The sequence below is a fragment of the Podarcis vaucheri genome (genome assembly GCF_965113315.1).
Source record: "Podarcis vaucheri genome assembly, chromosome: 15".
Taxonomy (NCBI): Eukaryota; Metazoa; Chordata; class Lepidosauria; order Squamata; family Lacertidae; genus Podarcis; species Podarcis vaucheri.
The window spans coordinates 4,506,938-4,523,733 of record NC_138753.1 but is presented as its reverse complement, the minus strand read 5'-3'; the positions used below and the strand labels follow the sequence as shown (position 1 = coordinate 4,523,733).

At 51.7% G+C, this 16,796-nt stretch overlaps 1 protein-coding gene across 3 annotated transcripts in view; it reads left to right on the top strand.

Moving 5' to 3' along the window:
- TEX14 (testis expressed 14, intercellular bridge forming factor) overlaps positions 1-16,796 on the top strand; it is a 60,097-nt gene that overhangs the window by 11,318 nt on the left and 31,983 nt on the right. For all 3 annotated transcript variants that reach the window (XM_082201655.1, XM_082201657.1, XM_082201656.1), the window contains 8 exons: positions 1,248-1,362; positions 2,123-2,288; positions 3,181-3,317; positions 3,972-4,041; positions 5,868-5,998; positions 13,359-13,472; positions 15,727-15,850; positions 16,497-16,675. In XM_082201655.1, coding sequence (XP_082057781.1) covers positions 1,248-1,362; positions 2,123-2,288; positions 3,181-3,317; positions 3,972-4,041; positions 5,868-5,998; positions 13,359-13,472; positions 15,727-15,850; positions 16,497-16,675 — 1,036 coding nt within the window. The remainder of the gene's footprint in view (positions 1-1,247; positions 1,363-2,122; positions 2,289-3,180; positions 3,318-3,971; positions 4,042-5,867; positions 5,999-13,358; positions 13,473-15,726; positions 15,851-16,496; positions 16,676-16,796) is intronic.

The window sequence follows — 16,796 nt, the reverse complement described above, 5'->3', positions numbered from 1 at the left end:
GCGAGCAGGCAGTGTTGCATTTTGCAGCTGCTGTCTGCTATTGATGACCGTTCCGCCTCCTTTTTATTAAGGAGGTTGGAGGGAGAGAACACAGACTGAGTGGTTTGCGCCTTTTTTAAAATGGTTAAATATTAGCTCTTAAATATTTGGTCCCTTTTGAAGAGGTTTCATATTTTAAAGTTTTTTTTTATTCTTAATAGAGTGTTGTTTCCTTTTGCTTTATATGTTTTTTTGGCATTATTTTGTACCAAGGATACATCCTTCTAATATTGGTTAACTTTGCAATTTCTCCATTGTTAGTTAAATGCCTATTTTGCTTTTTCTGAAGAAGTTTGGGTTAGTGCATGTGGCAATCTGGTTAAAATTCTAATAAAGCCATTCATATTAGTTTTTCTGCATAATTTATTGCATAATTTGATTTTAAAATAACCACCTCAAATCTGTTTACAAAAAGTAATAAATGAATGAAATTATTGGTTAAAAACACTTTCAAAATGGTCATGGGCATGCATATATATGCCTAGCAGATTTTGTAAGTGGGTATGAAATGAAAATGTCCTGATTCTGTGCATAGATTCTTAGAAATAAGCCCATGGAATTTCATGGAGCAAAGGATGGCTGCTTTGAACAAATATTAATCCTTTCAGAGATGAGCCTGTTAGACTTAGCATTAGCATTATTATTTATTAAATTTCTATATTGTCCTTCATCTGAAGATCACAGGGAGGTTTATGATGTAAAAATACAAAAAATATTAACAAACAAACATGCTAACATAGTAGATCAACAAAGAAAACAATACTGCCCCCACAGTTTAAAAGACCATAACTTCTTTAATTACCCAAAGGCCTCGGAGAAGAGGAATGTTATTGTATGGCGTCTAAAGATATGTGAGAAAGGTGCCCGGTGTTAAATCATGACAAGGTGTAATATGTCATGTATTGTTCTTCATCTGAGGTTGTATTTACCTCATTTTAAGACCTGCCAAGGAACAGATGATTGTTATTATGTCTTCATATGTAAAATCAGAGAAATTAAGTAGGGTGCTTTTTGTTTTTCCCATGACTGTTGCTTAATTTCTGATCTGCCCTTAATGGTGTGCCTCTGGCTGATTCATTGCAGAGGGTTGGAGATGGGGAAGGGCAGCTTTTGTGGGACCTCACACACTTAGGGAAAAATTGTCCTGGGGAAGTGGAACGAGGATGGCAGTAATTCTCTTTTCCCGCCCCCCATTTTTATTTTTGTAGGAATCAGTGCTGACTCGATTAACTCATTGGGGCAGACTCCCCTATTCACTGCTGCCTTGCTTGGTATTGGGAAAGTTGTCAGCGTTCTTTTGGATTATGGTTCGGATCCCAATCAGTAAGTACAAAAGCTACATTTTTGTTGTTATAGGGAGACAACCTTCTGGGTTTTAAAAAAATCCAGAGGTGTGTGGGTTCTCCTCTACATGTAGATCTGCAGAAATGGAGAAAAAGCAAAAAAGCATGTTTTCTGATAATGATAGGTGTTTTTCCCCCATTCCCTTTGAAAAACAGTCATTGAGACCCCAGGGCTGCAAAACTAAGCTGGAAAGTGTGTGGGAAATGCCTTGTAATGAATGGCCTTCCCCAGCCAGGCTACAACTTGCATCAGCCCCCACCAGCATGACCCGTGGTCAGAGTTGATGGGAGTTGTGATCAAAACTATCTGGAGAGCGCCAGCTCATTGACAGTATCTGTGAGGTCCCAGAAAACCTGCAATACTATTTTACTTCGTTTGCGTAACTCACTCAGCTTGCAGAATCCTATTTTTATTTGAGCCGGATTTGGATTACCCTTGGCACAAGTGTAGCTATTATTTTATTATTTATTAAATTTGTGTACTGCCCTTCATCCGAAGATCACAAGGCAGTTCACAGCATAAAAATGCGAGATAAAAACGGGAACAAAAATGAAGCGAAACAATACCCCCTACCCCTACCCCGAAACACATTTAAAAGGCCGTAAGATGTTAATCAGCCTTGATGTAAGCATTTCTGCATTTTGTTTTTAAGCCCAGAGTCCACCTAGTCCAAGGAATTGCTTATTGAGGTCTCTTCGATCAGGTCTTCTAAGTGCTCTTGTGTTCCTTGTTTTCTCAGCCGCTGTCACGATGGGAGCACTCCGGTCCATGCCGCAGCTTTCTCAGGCAACCAGTCAATTCTCAGCAAACTGCTGGATGCTGGTGGAGACCTGCGAGTCCATGACAGGAACGGGAGGAACCCGCAGAGCTGGGCTGTGACAGCTGGGAAGGAGAGCAGCGCTCAGGTGTGTGGGTGGCTAGGGCCTTTCGCCTCTTGCTTATCCCAGAAGCTTGCACCTGTGTGCACAAAGCTCCACAAATGCCTCTTCCAAGCAGAGTCAGCCTTCCATTTCCTGCAGGCAGCAGGCAGTGTTGCTTTTTTTGATCATGTATGGGGCTCTTGTGCCCCCCCAGTTATTGCTGGGCTCCAGTTCTCAGCATCCCCAGCTGTTGGCCCTGTAAGTTGCAGGGGATGGTAGGAATTGGAGTCCCAGCAACGTTTACATGGCTTCAGGCTCCCCATCCCTGACCTTGCAACACTCCCAGCCCAAATGCTTATCCAGAACTGTTTATTTGTTTCTATGACAAGGGTCATGGCTCAGTGGAATAAAGCACCTGCTTTTCAGTCAGAAGGTCTCATGTTCAATCCTTGGCATCTCCAGGTAGGACTGGGAGAGATCCCGTCCAAAATCATGGAGAGCCACTGCAAGTCTGCCCAGACTGATGTTTGGCACCACTGGATAGCTCAGTTGGTTAGAGCAAGTGCTGATAACGCCAAGGTTGCAGGTTCAATCACCATAATGGACATCTGCATTGCAGGGGCTTGGACTAGATCAGCCTTTCTCAACCTGTGGGTCCCCAGATATTGTTGAACTACAACTCCCATCACCCCGAGCTAGCAAGGTCAGAGCTCAGGGATGGTGGGAGTTGTAGTCCAACAACATCTGGGGACCCCCAGGTTGAGAACTGCTGGACTAGATGATCCTCAGGATCCCTTCCAACTCTTCAGTTCTATAAGGCACTTTCTCCCTTCCATCCCTGGTTGCTTTCAAGGTTTGCGCTCAAACTCCGGAGTCTTTGCTGCCACCAACCATCCCTGGCGGCAGCAGCGGCTTCTCCTCCTCTTCTGTTTTGCAGATGCTTGAGTTCATCCAGCGATGTACATCCCACATGCAGGCGATTGTGCAGAACTACTCCATAGACTTGCTGCGGAAGGTGGACTCTCCCAGAGCTTTGGTCTCTAGCCCCTCCAAGTTTGTGGGCATCAAGCAAGGGTGAGTGCCTCCAGCTGTGACAGTGATGGTGGAGTGAAATCGTTTCTCCCTCTTCTCTTCCTTTCCCCGCACACCAAACGTTTATTTTTAATAGAGGCTTGTAAACACTTGGGAAGTGCCCTTGGTTCCTCCGCATTCTTTCTCCCTCATGTGGTGAAAAAGCAGAACTGCACACATAAAAGCAAAAAGGAAGCCCAGATCAGAAGCAAATAAAATCCGAAATCTGTCATTGGGTATTAGCAACAAATCTCCATTTGTATCTGTGCTGGCTTTAAAATTGTGCCCAGTACATGCAGTCTTTTTATTGTGTTGTGAAATTCCTTTCAGGTGCTTTGTAGGAAGTGTCTAGAGACTCTGAATCTCAGGGTTATGGGTTTGAGCCCCTCATTGGGCAAAAAAATTCTGCATTGCAGGGGGTTGGACTGGATGACCCTTTTGGTCCCTTCCAAGTGTACAATTCTTTGATCTTATGGTTATATGAGAGCTAGTGTGGTACAGTGGTTAGAGTGTTGGACAAGGACCTGGAAGACCAGGGTTCAAATTCCAGCTCAGCCATGAAGCCCACTGGGTGACTTTGGGTCAGTTGCTGCCTCTCAGCCTCAGCTACTTCAAGAGACACCCCTTTCCCCCTTTCTTTATTTTTTTGTCCTTCAGGACGGCTGACAAGATTCTGAGACGCGGGAACAGTGCCCCCCAAAACATTTACAGCTTTGGCTTTGGGAAGGTAAATATGGTGGAAGGGTCCAGGATGCAACAGGATCTCCCTGTTCCCCTTGAGACAAGGTTGCATCTAGAAGAATGAATTGGGAACAGGTGGTGAATTTTTTGTTGGGAATTCAAAAAGCATATCCCTGTTATGCAAGTCTTTAGCGCAGGGTGTTGCTTCTGGTGGTGAAAGAGCAGAATCTGGCCAGTGGAAAGCCTTGAGCCCAGGGGCCAAATGCAGCCCTCTGGGTCTTTCTGTTTGGCCCTTGATATTCTCCTGCCCTCTTGTCTGTCCTGCTCTGCGCCTTCTTCAGGTGCTTTTGCCTGGCTGAGTGTCAGGGCTGGGGCAAAGGCTCAGAGCCTGGGATGACGAGCGGTCAGAAGGCAGAAGAGGGAGTGGAGTGGGAGGAGGAGATGTCGGAAGCTGAAGAGGTAACAGGTTAGTGAGCCACGAGAGCCTGTTGCAGAGAGAAGTCCAGAATTAGAGGCAGAAGCAGAGGGTGGAGAGGAGAGGAGGGGAGCGAAGAGGCAAGAGTGGAGGCAGGCTTCTGGAGAAGCCAGGGGCGTCTTCCCCTCCTGCTGTGACCAGCTCCCCTGCCCCCTGGTCTCCCAGGACCAGAAGAGATAGGAAGAGGGCAGATCAAAGACAGACAAGACTTCTTCATCTCAGATTACTTGGGAAGGACCAGGCAGAGGAGTAGACTTAGGGAGCTGTGGGAAGGCAGGGACCTTCAGTCCTCGCAACTGCCTCCTTGGGGCCAGACCAACGAGGAAGAGTTGCAGTGCTCACTAGGTGTGATGGGATGATGAGCTGCTTGTGCGTAAAATCCAAGTCCCTCAGAGTTTGGTTAAGTCCGCAAACCTCTGTCTGTAACGGAGCCCCTTAAGCATGGCTCCGTCAGTCGCTGGCAGATTCCGACAGTGGTTGCTTTCGGAATCTCTTCCAACATAAAAGCTCCTTAACGGAAACACGTCTTCTGGACTCTCTGTGTGATAGTTTCCGGCAAGGAGTGGGTGTCCCTACAGGAGGTTCTGAAACCTCCCCACTGTCTTCGCTGGAAGTGTCTCTGAGCCATCCCTCCTGCTCACTTCCCCTCGGCTCACCTCCTCTCCCCCTGCTGGTTCCCTCTTCAGCTGCTGAGTCTCTCCCAACCTGTGTGAGCCCTTCCACCTCCCTTCCTTCCGATGGCAGTTCCCTGACACTAGGCCTGGCACTATTTAGCAGCGTCTTCTAATAAAGTGTTAACTTAACACTATGTGCTTTATTGCTGATGTGCTCCTGACACTATATGTCCTGGAACCCTTGAAATGTCTCTCACTTGCCTTAATTGAGAATGGATATGGGTGCTTGAATCTGTGTACAAACTAGTCAAGGTAAATTTCAACATTTGTTGCTCTGCACCTTTTTGCCTTGAGCCTGACTGGCCCCAAGGAGGTTTCCTGGAAGAGAATGTGGACCTTGATTGGAAAACGTGTGTCCTCGAGCAATAGCAAAAGGATTGGTGGGTGGGTGTCTTTTAAATGTAAGAAAACATTTCTGCACTGCTTTTATGAAAAAGGAACACCAAAGTGGTTTACGTGACAATAAAACATAGCATTATCCAATAAAAATTCACTGTCAATAGAGAAGGTGAAATCATCGCAAGGGCAGGTATTTATAATACTATTAAGGGCCAGGGGAAAGCTACGCTTTCTTTACAAAGCATCTTTCTTTGTAAAAAAAGGCTTCTTTTTCATTTTCTTTGCTTACAAAAGTGAATATAAGGAAGAGATTTGCAGAATTATGAATGTTGTGGAGAAAAATGAAAACAGAGCAATTGTTACAATTATTATTTCTCTTGTCAGGTTTACCTCACAGGCAGCCGTCAGCTGGGCTACCTGGCATCGCTCCCCATCATTTCGGATAAGGAAGTGGTCCAGGCTGATGATGAACCAACCTTCTCCTTTCCAGCTGGGCCGTACATGATTATGACCAAGTGGGTTGATGCTTTTGCAAGGGGGAGTTGGGCTTCGTAACCAAGTAGGCTAGGTGTAGGCTTGTTCAATGTATACATCGCTTCTGACCCAAGATGAAGTCCCAAAGCAGTACTGTCAGAGCTGCCACCCAGTCCCAGCTCACATAGGACCAAGTCCGCCAGCGTTCACTTTATAAGAGTCTTTATTAAGTTACAGGTTTCATTTCCGAACTGCAGCGTGCAGCTCTACACCTTCTGCCCTAGGTCGGCGAAGACCCGTCTGAGTCCCCGCCTCTTGCACACCAGCTTAATACCCTAGCCTTGCTCCACCTCCTTCGCCTCTCCCTACGTCTCTGGGTCCTTCTGCCCCCCTGGGCCTCCTCCCTTCTACTCTCCTCTGACGCTGACCCCCCTGATCCTTCTGCCTCCTTGCGGCGGGCTTTGGGACCTGGCTCACTCTCCGGGCTGCTTACTGCTCCAGCTTCCGCTGCATTTGAACTTGGCGCGCGCGCCCAACTCTCTACTTTCCTCTTAACCGTTGCCTCGCTCTCTGAGGAGGGTGTGACCACCCCTGACTCGTGCCCTCCCTCCTGCTGACAGCCTCCGGAACCCGATGCCTGGCTACCTTCCTCCCTGCTGCTCTCAGTCTTGAGCGTGGGTCCCGACTTCCAGCTGCTGCCGCCCTCAGTTATGAGCGTGGGTCCCGACTTCCAGCTGCTACTCTCTGAATCTCCTCTGTTCCCTTCCTCCTGGGGTGTCCCCCCGGATCCCCCCCTTGCTCTGCTCACTGGGGCTCCCTTTTGGGAGTCCTCTGACTCACTGCTTAGGCTTGGAGATCTCGGGTCGTCATCATCACTCATTTTCCCTTCGGATTCCTCCCCCTCGCTCTCTGCTTCCTCCCTTCTCTGCGTCTCTGCTCCTGAACCCCTGACATCCATCCCCCCCTCGAAGCCCCCCCTTCCCCCCTCCCCGCTTTCAGGTGTGGGTGCTGGGTGCTCCATCATCACGGGAGGGAATGCCGGATACAGTTCGCTCCCCGTGGTTGGCCGCCAACTGAAGACCTCCGAGTCTTCCTCCTCGCGGTCGCCGACGTTGACCTGTTCCGCTTCCATCTCTGTACCGCCGTGCTCGAACCCAAGGTCCTCCCCGAACACGTCCATGTCAGTCTCTGCGTCGGTCGCTCGACCTGGCATCTCCAGCCACTTCCGGCGCCATTGCTCCTCCGGTCGATCGTCCCACCAATACGAGGTGTCTGACGCCGAACCCGCCGGCGATCCTTCTGGGGAACGGGTGCTCAGCGCGGGTTCCCCGTCCGAGTCGAATCCATGGAACGTGCTGGAAGAAAGTGTGGGCGTGAACAGCCAGTCGTCGAAGAAGCTCGCTGGCATGGGTCTGTGTGGGAAAAGGGCATGAAACTCGTCCTTGAGCAGGGGTTCCTCCAAAGCGTAGTCTGGCACCCAGCTATTGGCGCTGGCCCGGGTGCCCTCTCTGGCTAGGAGGTATTCGACTCCCTCTTCCCCCCATCTGGAGTCCAAAATCTCCGTGACCTCGTTGATGGGGTCTTGCTGCGTCACCCCTCGCGTCTCCGTCCGCTCCCGGAACGGACTCGGTGCCGTCCCTGGCTCCTGGAATCTGTGAGGTGCCTTGTAGGGAGTGAGCACCGACCTGTGGAACACCGGATGCATTCTGGAACCCTCCGGCAGCACCAGTCGGAAGGCTACCGGGTTGATCTGTGCTTCGACTTGGTACGGACCAATTTGCTTGTGCCCCAACTTCTTCTTGGCTAGTGACCTGGTCGGCACTGCGTGGGCTGCCAACCAGACCCAGTCTCCCACTTGGATCTCTTCGCCAACCCGCCTGTGCTTGTCAGCTTGCACCTTGTAGGCGTGCTTAGCTAGCTCCAGCTGCCGTCTGAGTTGATCGTGTACCGCCTGCAACTCTGACGCGAACGCGTCCGCCGTCTGTGGTTCTCCGTCCCCCACTCTCTCCCGTCCCGGGAAGGTTCTGGGATTCCTCCCATTGTTGGCGAAGAACGGCGTCACCCCTGTGGACACGTGCTTCGTGTTGTTGTAAGCGAACTCGGCGAGCGGCAGGTAATCCACCCAGGTCGCAGGTTGTTGATTGGCATAGCATCTCAGGTACTGCTGCATGATGGCATTGACCCTCTCTGCTTGCCCGTTGGTCTGCGGGTGTCTTGCTGATGCCAGATCGACCTTGACATTTAGAAAACTCATCAGCTTCTGCCAGAAATTCGAGACGAACTGGCGCCCGCGGTCGGACAGGATAGACCGCGGCAGACCATGCACTTTGAACACGTGATCTATGAACAGTTTGGCGGTTTGTTCCGCCGTGGCCACCTTCGCACACGGAATGAAATGTGCCATCTTGGTGAACAAGTCCACCACCACTAGTACAGCTGTCTTGCCTCTCGAGCTGGGTAGATCCGTAACAAAGTCCAGGGCCACCCTCTCCCACGGTTCAAACGGCGTTTGCAGCGGTTCCAGCAGTCCTGCCGGTGGTTTGTGCACCGGTTTGGCCCTCTGGCAGGTGTCGCACCTCGCAACGTAGTCCGCGACTTCCCCTCTCAGTCTGGGCCACCAAAAGTCCCTTGCGACTAATTCCACCGTTTTTTCCGTGCCAAAGTGCCCGGCCGTGGGTGCGTCGTGCAGCTGCTGCAGTACCCTGGCGCGAAGTTCGTCTCCCGGCACGTAGATGGCCCCTTTACGTAAGAGCAAGCCGTCTCGTATCTGGAACTCGTCGCCCTTCGCCGTGCCCTTGTGCACCTCTGCCATCTTCGCCTGCGCGAAGGAGTCGTCCTGCAACGCCCGCCGCACCGCATCCAGGTCTACTGTGGCTGAAGCGCACGCCCACGCTGTTGGCGCGAAGATGTGCATGGCTGCCGCTGGCGTCGCCTCTTCGAGGTATTGCGGTTTGCGGGACAGTGCATCCGCCATGACGTTGGTGTCGCCTGGGACGTACTCTATTCGGAAATTGAAGTCAGCAAAGAACTCCGCCCAACGTATCTGCCTCTGGTTCAGGAACTGAGCCGTGCGCCAGTGCTCCAGATTCTTGTGATCCGTGCAGACCTGCACCGTGTGCTTGGCGCCGATCAGGAAGTGCCTCCACGCCTTGAAAGCTGCATGAATGGCCAGCAACTCCCTGTCCCAGATGGTGTAGTTCTGCTCCGACTTGCTGAGCTTTCTGGAGTAGAACGCTCCCGGCCTCCAGACCCCCTGTGGGTCCCTTTGCAGCAGGACAGCTCCCACTGCTCTATCGGACGCGTCTGTCTCTACCCGCATCGGTCTGCTGGGGTCGATATGCAGCAGTTGCTCTTCCGACGCGAAGAGACGCTTGAGTGCTTGAAAGGACTGCTCCGCCTGCTCCGTCCAGATGAATTTCTTTTTCTTGGAGCTTAGCGTGTCCGTAATGGCCGCCGTCTGCATCGCGAACCCCTTGATAAACTTGCGATAGAAGTTGGCGAAGCCGACAAACCGCTGGACCTCCTTCCGGTTGCGCGGGCTCTTCCAATCCAACACCGCACGAACCTTGGCGCTGTCCATGGCTAGCCCCTTGTCCGACAACTTGTAACCCAAGAAATCCACCTCCGTCGTGTCGAACTGGCACTTCTCCAGTTTGGCGTACAGTCTATGCTGCTGCAGCCTCTTCAGCACCTCCCGAACATCTTGGTCATGGGCTTGCTGCGATTCGGAGAATATCAGGATGTCATCCAGAAAGCAGACGCACTTCTTGTAAAGGAGTCCCGCCAACACATGATGCATGAAAGCTTGGAAACAGTGAGAACCGTTTTGCAATCCAAACGGCATCACTCTGTATTCGTAGGTGCCCAGAGGCGTGAACATGGCTGTCTTCCACTCATCGCCCTCCCTCATGCGGATGAGATTGTACGCACCTCGCAGGTCCAACTTGGTGAACACGCGTCCCTTGCGCACCGTCGCTAGTAGGTCGTCAATCCTGGGCATGGGGAAATCAGAAGGCTTGGTCATCTTGTTTAAGAGGCGAAAATCCACCACCAGTCTTTTTTGGGGCGTGTCTTTCTTCTTCACGAAGAAAACAGGACTGCCCCCTACTGCCCTGGACTCCCGGATGAAACCGCGCTGCAAATTGTGATCTATGAACTGTTTGAGTTCCTGTAATTCGTCCTCAGACATGGAATACAGCTTCCCTTTCGGCAGCGTCGCCCCTGGTAGGAGGTCAATCTTGCAGTCATATTGCCTGTGCGGTGGTAGCTTGTCAGCCTCTTTCTCGCAGAAGACCTCCAGAAAGTCTGCGTATTTGTGGGGGACTGCTTGCAACGTTCCCAACTGCAGTTGTGATTCCTCCTCCTCTCCCTCCTGTCTGGGCAGGATGCAGTGTTCTGCGCAATAAGAGGAGCCGAAGATCAGCTGTCTCTGGTACCAAGCCAGTGTCGGACTGTGCCTGTCCAGCCAACTCATGCCCAACACAATGGGCGTGTCCGACAGTTGGGTGACATTAAAACTGATGACTTCCCTGTGGTTGCCAAGGCGCATCACCATCGGTGGCGTTTGCTTCACCACCTGCCCCCCTAGCAACTCTCTGCCATCCACTGTGACGACTTGCAGGGGCAGAGTGGCAGGCAGTAGCTGTATAGCGTGCTGCTCCACAAAATCCTGCGCTATAAAGTCTGCGTTGCTTCCAGAATCCACAGAAAGCGGCACTTCGATAGTGACGCCATCGGGTAGCTGGAGAGATGCTGTGAGCTGCACTACTGGTTTGGGTGGGAGGGGGTCCGTGGGTTGCAAGATCGCTGGGGACTGCTTCACTGATGCGTCTGGCTGGGCCCCAGTGCCTCTGTCTCCAGCCAGACATCGTCGTTTCCCTGCTGTGGTTCTCCTTGCTGCGTTGCTGCAGTCACCATTGCTGAGGCTGCAGTGTGCTTGTGGAGCCTCCGGGGACACTCTTTCGCCACATGGCCTGGATCCTCGCAGATGTAACACTTCCTGTTCCCTCTAGGAGGCTTCGCTTTCACTGCTGTCGGTGCTTGGGCTCTGGCTGCTGACTGAGCCCTTGCACCTCCAACCTCCATCGGTTCCCCTCCCCCTCCAGGCGGAGGTGTGGATTGCGCACGCGCTGCTTCTCTTGGAATGAAAGAGAAACTTCTCGCTGCTTCGCGCCCTCCACGTCCTTCATCTCTGCACCATGGACGTTCTTCCAGCCTCACCCCCACAGTCAGCGCCCTTTGGACCACCTCCTGCGTGCTTCGGGGCCTCTCCCCCCTTGCAATCTCATCCTTGACCGCAGAGCTTAGACCCTCCCAGAACAGGTCTCTGACAGGGGGCGAATCCCGGTCCCACTCTAAGGCACTGACCAGCGCAAAAAAGCGGGCGTGGTACTGCCGGACGCTTGCCCTCCCTTGTTTTAGTCCATGAATCTCCCGTCGGGCAAGATCCACATCAATAGTAGACAAAAAACACGCATCCATCGCTTTGATAAAGGCATCTGCATTCTGAAGCGCCGGATCTTTATCCCTCCACAAATTGCGTAGCCACGCTTTAGCATCCCCATGCAAATGGGATAGTATGAACCCCACTTTCTCTTCCTCATCTCTAAAGTCTTTTGCCAGCAGTTGCAGTGCGCACATTACGTCTGCTCGAAAATTGGGGTACTGTTGTAAATTCCCATCGAAGTGAGCCACAAGCCCTCCTGCTCTCCGTGCCAACCCAACCCCCTCCGGTCTGGGTCCTGGCTGCCCGTGTTTAACCCATGCTTCAAACCTGGCGTGGAGATCTCTGTAGGCGGCTGCCGCATCCTCCTCCCTCTTCTTGGATGCCAGTACCTCCGCGTTCAATTGGGTAACTGCCTGTTGCAGCGCTGCAACTGTCTCTGCTTCCGTCATCTCTGCTAACCGTCGTGAGCTTGCTCCCAAACACCGATCCCCTCCTCCAGCTGCCTCTCTCTCCGCTGCGAGATATCAGGTGTCCGAAGCTTTTGTGAGACGGGTCTTACTGTCAGAGCTGCCACCCAGTCCCAGCTCACATAGGACCAAGTCCGCCAGCGTTCACTTTATAAGAGTCTTTATTAAGTTACAGGTTTCATTTCCGAACTGCAGCGTGCAGCTCTACACCTTCTGCCCTAGGTCGGCGAAGACCCGTCTGAGTCCCCGCCTCTTGCACACCAGCTTAATACCCTAGCCTTGCTCCACCTCCTTCGCCTCTCCCTACGTCTCTGGGTCCTTCTGCCCCCCTGGGCCTCCTCCCTTCTACTCTCCTCTGACGCTGACCCCCCTGATCCTTCTGCCTCCTTGCGGCGGGCTTTGGGACCTGGCTCACTCTCCGGGCTGCTTACTGCTCCAGCTTCCGCTGCATTTGAACTTGGCGCGCGCGCCCAACTCTCTACTTTCCTCTTAACCGTTGCCTCGCTCTCTGAGGAGGGTGTGACCACCCCTGACTCGTGCCCTCCCTCCTGCTGACAGCCTCCGGAACCCGATGCCTGGCTACCTTCCTCCCTGCTGCTCTCAGTCTTGAGCGTGGGTCCCGACTTCCAGCTGCTGCCGCCCTCAGTTATGAGCGTGGGTCCCGACTTCCAGCTGCTACTCTCTGAATCTCCTCTGTTCCCTTCCTCCTGGGGTGTCCCCCCGGATCCCCCCCTTGCTCTGCTCACTGGGGCTCCCTTTTGGGAGTCCTCTGACTCACTGCTTAGGCTTGGAGATCTCGGGTCGTCATCATCACTCATTTTCCCTTCGGATTCCTCCCCCTCGCTCTCTGCTTCCTCCCTTCTCTGCGTCTCTGCTCCTGAACCCCTGACAAGTACGCATCCAGACGAGAAACTGCAGTCCAAATCACTTAAATATTATTAAGAACAGGTTTAACAGCGCAGTTTCATATCAGTGGTGCTTTCTTTTGCCCATTTAGACTTGTGTTGTTCTACTTTTTTTTTTAGAGTAGAACCCCCAGGATTCACCAGTCGGAGCCTACTGCAAAAAGACACACGCTTAGATTTAAAGAGTTGCAAGCTGTGGAATTTTCTTTTTTGAGTGCCAAAAACTTGAAGGGTGCTTGCTTTTGGTTCCCTCTGTTTCAAAAGTTGTTTACAAAAAGAATAAAACAACGATATCGTCACCACTTAAATAAGGCATTAGAAATAATTAAAATAAAAGTAAACTGAAAACCAGGTGAAAACACTTGTCAGCATTTGACCTGCCTGGATTTGAACCCTGGCCTCCCACTTGCACAGTGCCTCCTGCTACACCACCACTGGCGATCTTCCTTTGGGAGCTACCCTTCTGTCCACCTCCTGTGATAGAGTATGCGTTCAACAGAGTATTGAAAACTGCAATACTGCCAAAGAAAAAGTCCAGAAATTCACACCTGGCCTCTCTCCCCTCCCTTCCCCACTCTTGCAGTTTGATGTGGGGTGGAAGCAGAGTCACAGTGAAGGAGCTGAACATGAAACCCCACCAGCACTGCAGCAAGCTGCGCCTATCCGACCTGCTTCTCGCGGAACAGGAGTACAGTAGGTACGGCAGCTTTGGCGGGGAAAGCCTGAATCACGATTGTGGCTCCTTCCTCTACTGATGTTCAGATCGGAGGGGGAACAGCGCCTCAGCAGCGATGTCAACTTGCACTTCTTGCAAATAAGTAAAAGGTGCCCATGCAATTTGGGTGCTGAGCAGGAAGGAGGAAAAGCCCTAGAGCTATTCTGGTAACCTTGTTTTGGTGGAACAACAAAGAGGGAATCTGTATTGTGGCTATTTGCCTTGGGGAAAATAATCTACTTGTTTCTCTCTTCCTCCTCAGTCTCTTGGCTGATTACAGTGTTATAGGGTTTTTTGTGGGGGGAGGTCAGTCTGGATGAAACCCATGAGTCCCTTTCAAAGCTGTGATTCTGTGTCACGGAGGGTAGAATCTATTTGGAGAAACCAGCCAGATCAGTTCCTTCGCTAAGGGAGTGGCCTTGGCCTGCCAGTTCAGTCCTGCCATTTACATTAAAAAGGGGCTGCCTTGTTGCCATAGAGACAAACGGGTGTGTGTGTGTGTGTGTGTGTGTGTAACCCCCCACCACCTAGTGGAAGCAGACTTCACCTTATAGAACATGGGTAGGCAAACTAAGGCCCGGGGGCTGGATCCGGCCTAATTGCCTTCTAAATCCGGCCCACAGACAGTCTGGGAATCAGCGTGTTTTTACATGAGTAGAATGTGTCCTTTTATGTAAAATGCATCTCTGGGTTATTTGTGGGGCATGGGAATTCGTTCATCCCCCCCCCAATATAGTCTGGCCCCCCACAAGGTCTGAGGGACAGTGGACCAGGCCCCCTGCTGAAAAAGTTTGCCGACCCCTGTATAGAAGAACAATAGCCAGAGTTTTATGAGTGAGCTTTGGCTGATGCTCGAGAGACAAAGGCATCCATTGCTCTGTGCTGGACCCAAAGTGGTGGCTTGGGGCTTCCCTGGAAAACCTGATGGGGAGGCAAGATCTTTCAGGCATCAGTGCTGTGAGACCTTCCATCTTATCCTCTGATTATATGTGCCGTATTTTTCGCCCTATAGGACACACCGGCCCATACGACGCAACTAGTTTCCAGGGGGGGAAATCAAGGGAAAAAATATGATTTCCGCCCTGCAGCTCTGGGAGCAGCGGACAGGCTGCACGCAGCCTGTGCGCTACTCCAAGACCTTCTTCCTGCTTTTGCGGGAGGTGGTGGAATTCCCCCACCTCCCGCAAAAGCCCACAGGAGCCACGTGCGATTTCTGCGGGCTTTTCGACCAGGAGGGAGAAGGGACTGAAACGGCCAGTCAGTCCCTTCTCCCTCCTTGGGGAAAAGCCCCCAAGAGCTGCACGCTCTTTAAAGGCTGCACGGCTCTTGCGGGCTTTTCTGCGAGGTGGGGGAATTCCCCCACCTCCTAGAAAAGCCAGCAAAGCCGCGCAGCCCCTTTAAAGGACGCACGGCTTTTGCCTGCTTTTACGGGAGGTGGGGGAATTCCCCCATCTGCCACAAAAGCCCACAGAAGCGAAAAAGGACGGACTCCGCCAGTCAGTCCCTTCTCCCTCCTTGGGGAAAAGCCTGCTTTCCCCCACCGCCAGCCTCCAAGCCAGGTTGGAGAGTAGCAGGAAGGCGTCACGCGCCTTCCCGCTGCCCCCCATCCTCGGGGGCTGGCGATGGGGGAAGTGCTGCTTTCTCCCACCGCCAGCCTCAAAGAGCAGACTCTCCTGGCTTCAGCAGAAGCAACACGAAGCCTCTGGAGCGCAGGCTTCGGAGGCTTCGTGTTGCTATCGCTGAAGCCAAGGAGCCTGCATTCGCCCCATAAGACGCACACACATTTCCCCTTCATTTTTGGAGGGGGAAAAGTGCGTCTTATAGGGCGAAAAATACGGTATGTGTAAATAAAACCACATGTCTTAAAAGCACCACAGTCTTTTGTTAACCGTCATTCCAAGGAAACGGAAATACGGATAAGCGCATACACCCCAGAGCCTCTCAGCACTCGGCGATGGGTTGCACGCAGCAATACCCAGCAGAGCATCCCTTGAAAGATCAGTTGTGTTTTCTGGTGCCATGCTGATGGCCTGTTCCATGTTAGCTCCCACCCTCTTTTGGCCTTTGCTCCCAGCATGTTCTGTTGTTGCTTTTTTGTTGGTTCTGGTGCTTTAAGTTGGTTAGGAAAGGCAGAGTGAGCTGTTCTGACGGGATAAGATCAGTAAGCCTGGAAATGCACTTCCTTCGTAATCCAATTTCCCTTCACACCGTTGGGTTTTCATATCTCCTTCTGCAGCCAGCTCCGCCATCCTCATTTGTTGCAGCTGATGGCCGTCTGTTTATCCAGCGACTTGGAGAAAACGCGCTTAGTGTTTGAGAGGGTTACTTTTGGCTCCCTTTATAGCATCCTTCATGAGAGGGTAAAGTGACCGTTTTTGTTTCTTGGCAGAATTAATATATTTGTTCTACCCGCCCCCAGTGCTTTCCTCCCAAGGAGCTCAGAGTGACAAATCAGGTTCTTCTGGCCCCTGCCAAACTTTATCCTCATAACAACCCCGTGAATTAGGTTACGCTGAGAGAGTGTGACTAAGTCATTGAACTTCATAGTTAAGAGAGCCACCTGGCAAGCTTCATGGCTAAGAGGGATTGATCCATTTTGTCCTGCGCCATGTGGTAGGTTAGATGGAGTAAAAGAGGTGCTGGCTTTGCACATAGTGCTGAGCCACAGTTAAAACAAGCCAAAGACAGCAAATCATGACTTCAGGTTAAGCTGCTGGGCAGGGTTTGGACAGTTGGAGAAACCATGGTTTAATGAACCATCGTTGAATAAACCATGGCTTGACATTACGTGTGAACTGGGCTGTGATCATCTCCTCTGATCTCAAACAGTTCTAAAGCAGAATGATTACCAGACAGTAAGCTAAACACCCACATCATATGTTGACTGCTTTAACTGTATGGTGTAGGAGGGTACCTGCCCTGTTTTAAATGCTGTCTTCCTGGAGGTTCCTGGGAAGAGCAAACGCTCCAGCTAAGAGCTGGTTTCTTTCCTCTTTCCCTCGGCAGCGTTCGGAGTTCCCCATTGTGCACATGGAGACCCTCGTGCACCTCTTGCTCCAGGTGAACGACGGCCTGAGGTTCCTGCACTCGCACGGCTTCATCCACCGCACGGTCAGCTCCTATGCTGTGGTGGTGGTTTTGGCCGGGGAAGCCAAGCTTACCAACCTGGAGTACATGATCGAGAGGTAAAGGCGCCCTACTTTCCCCTGTTCTTCCCATATTACTTGAGCAACTAATAAAAGTGCAAAATGTAAGTTTGGAAATGGTGTCTGAGCTGCAGAGGTCGGACGTGCATGCGTGGTCAGC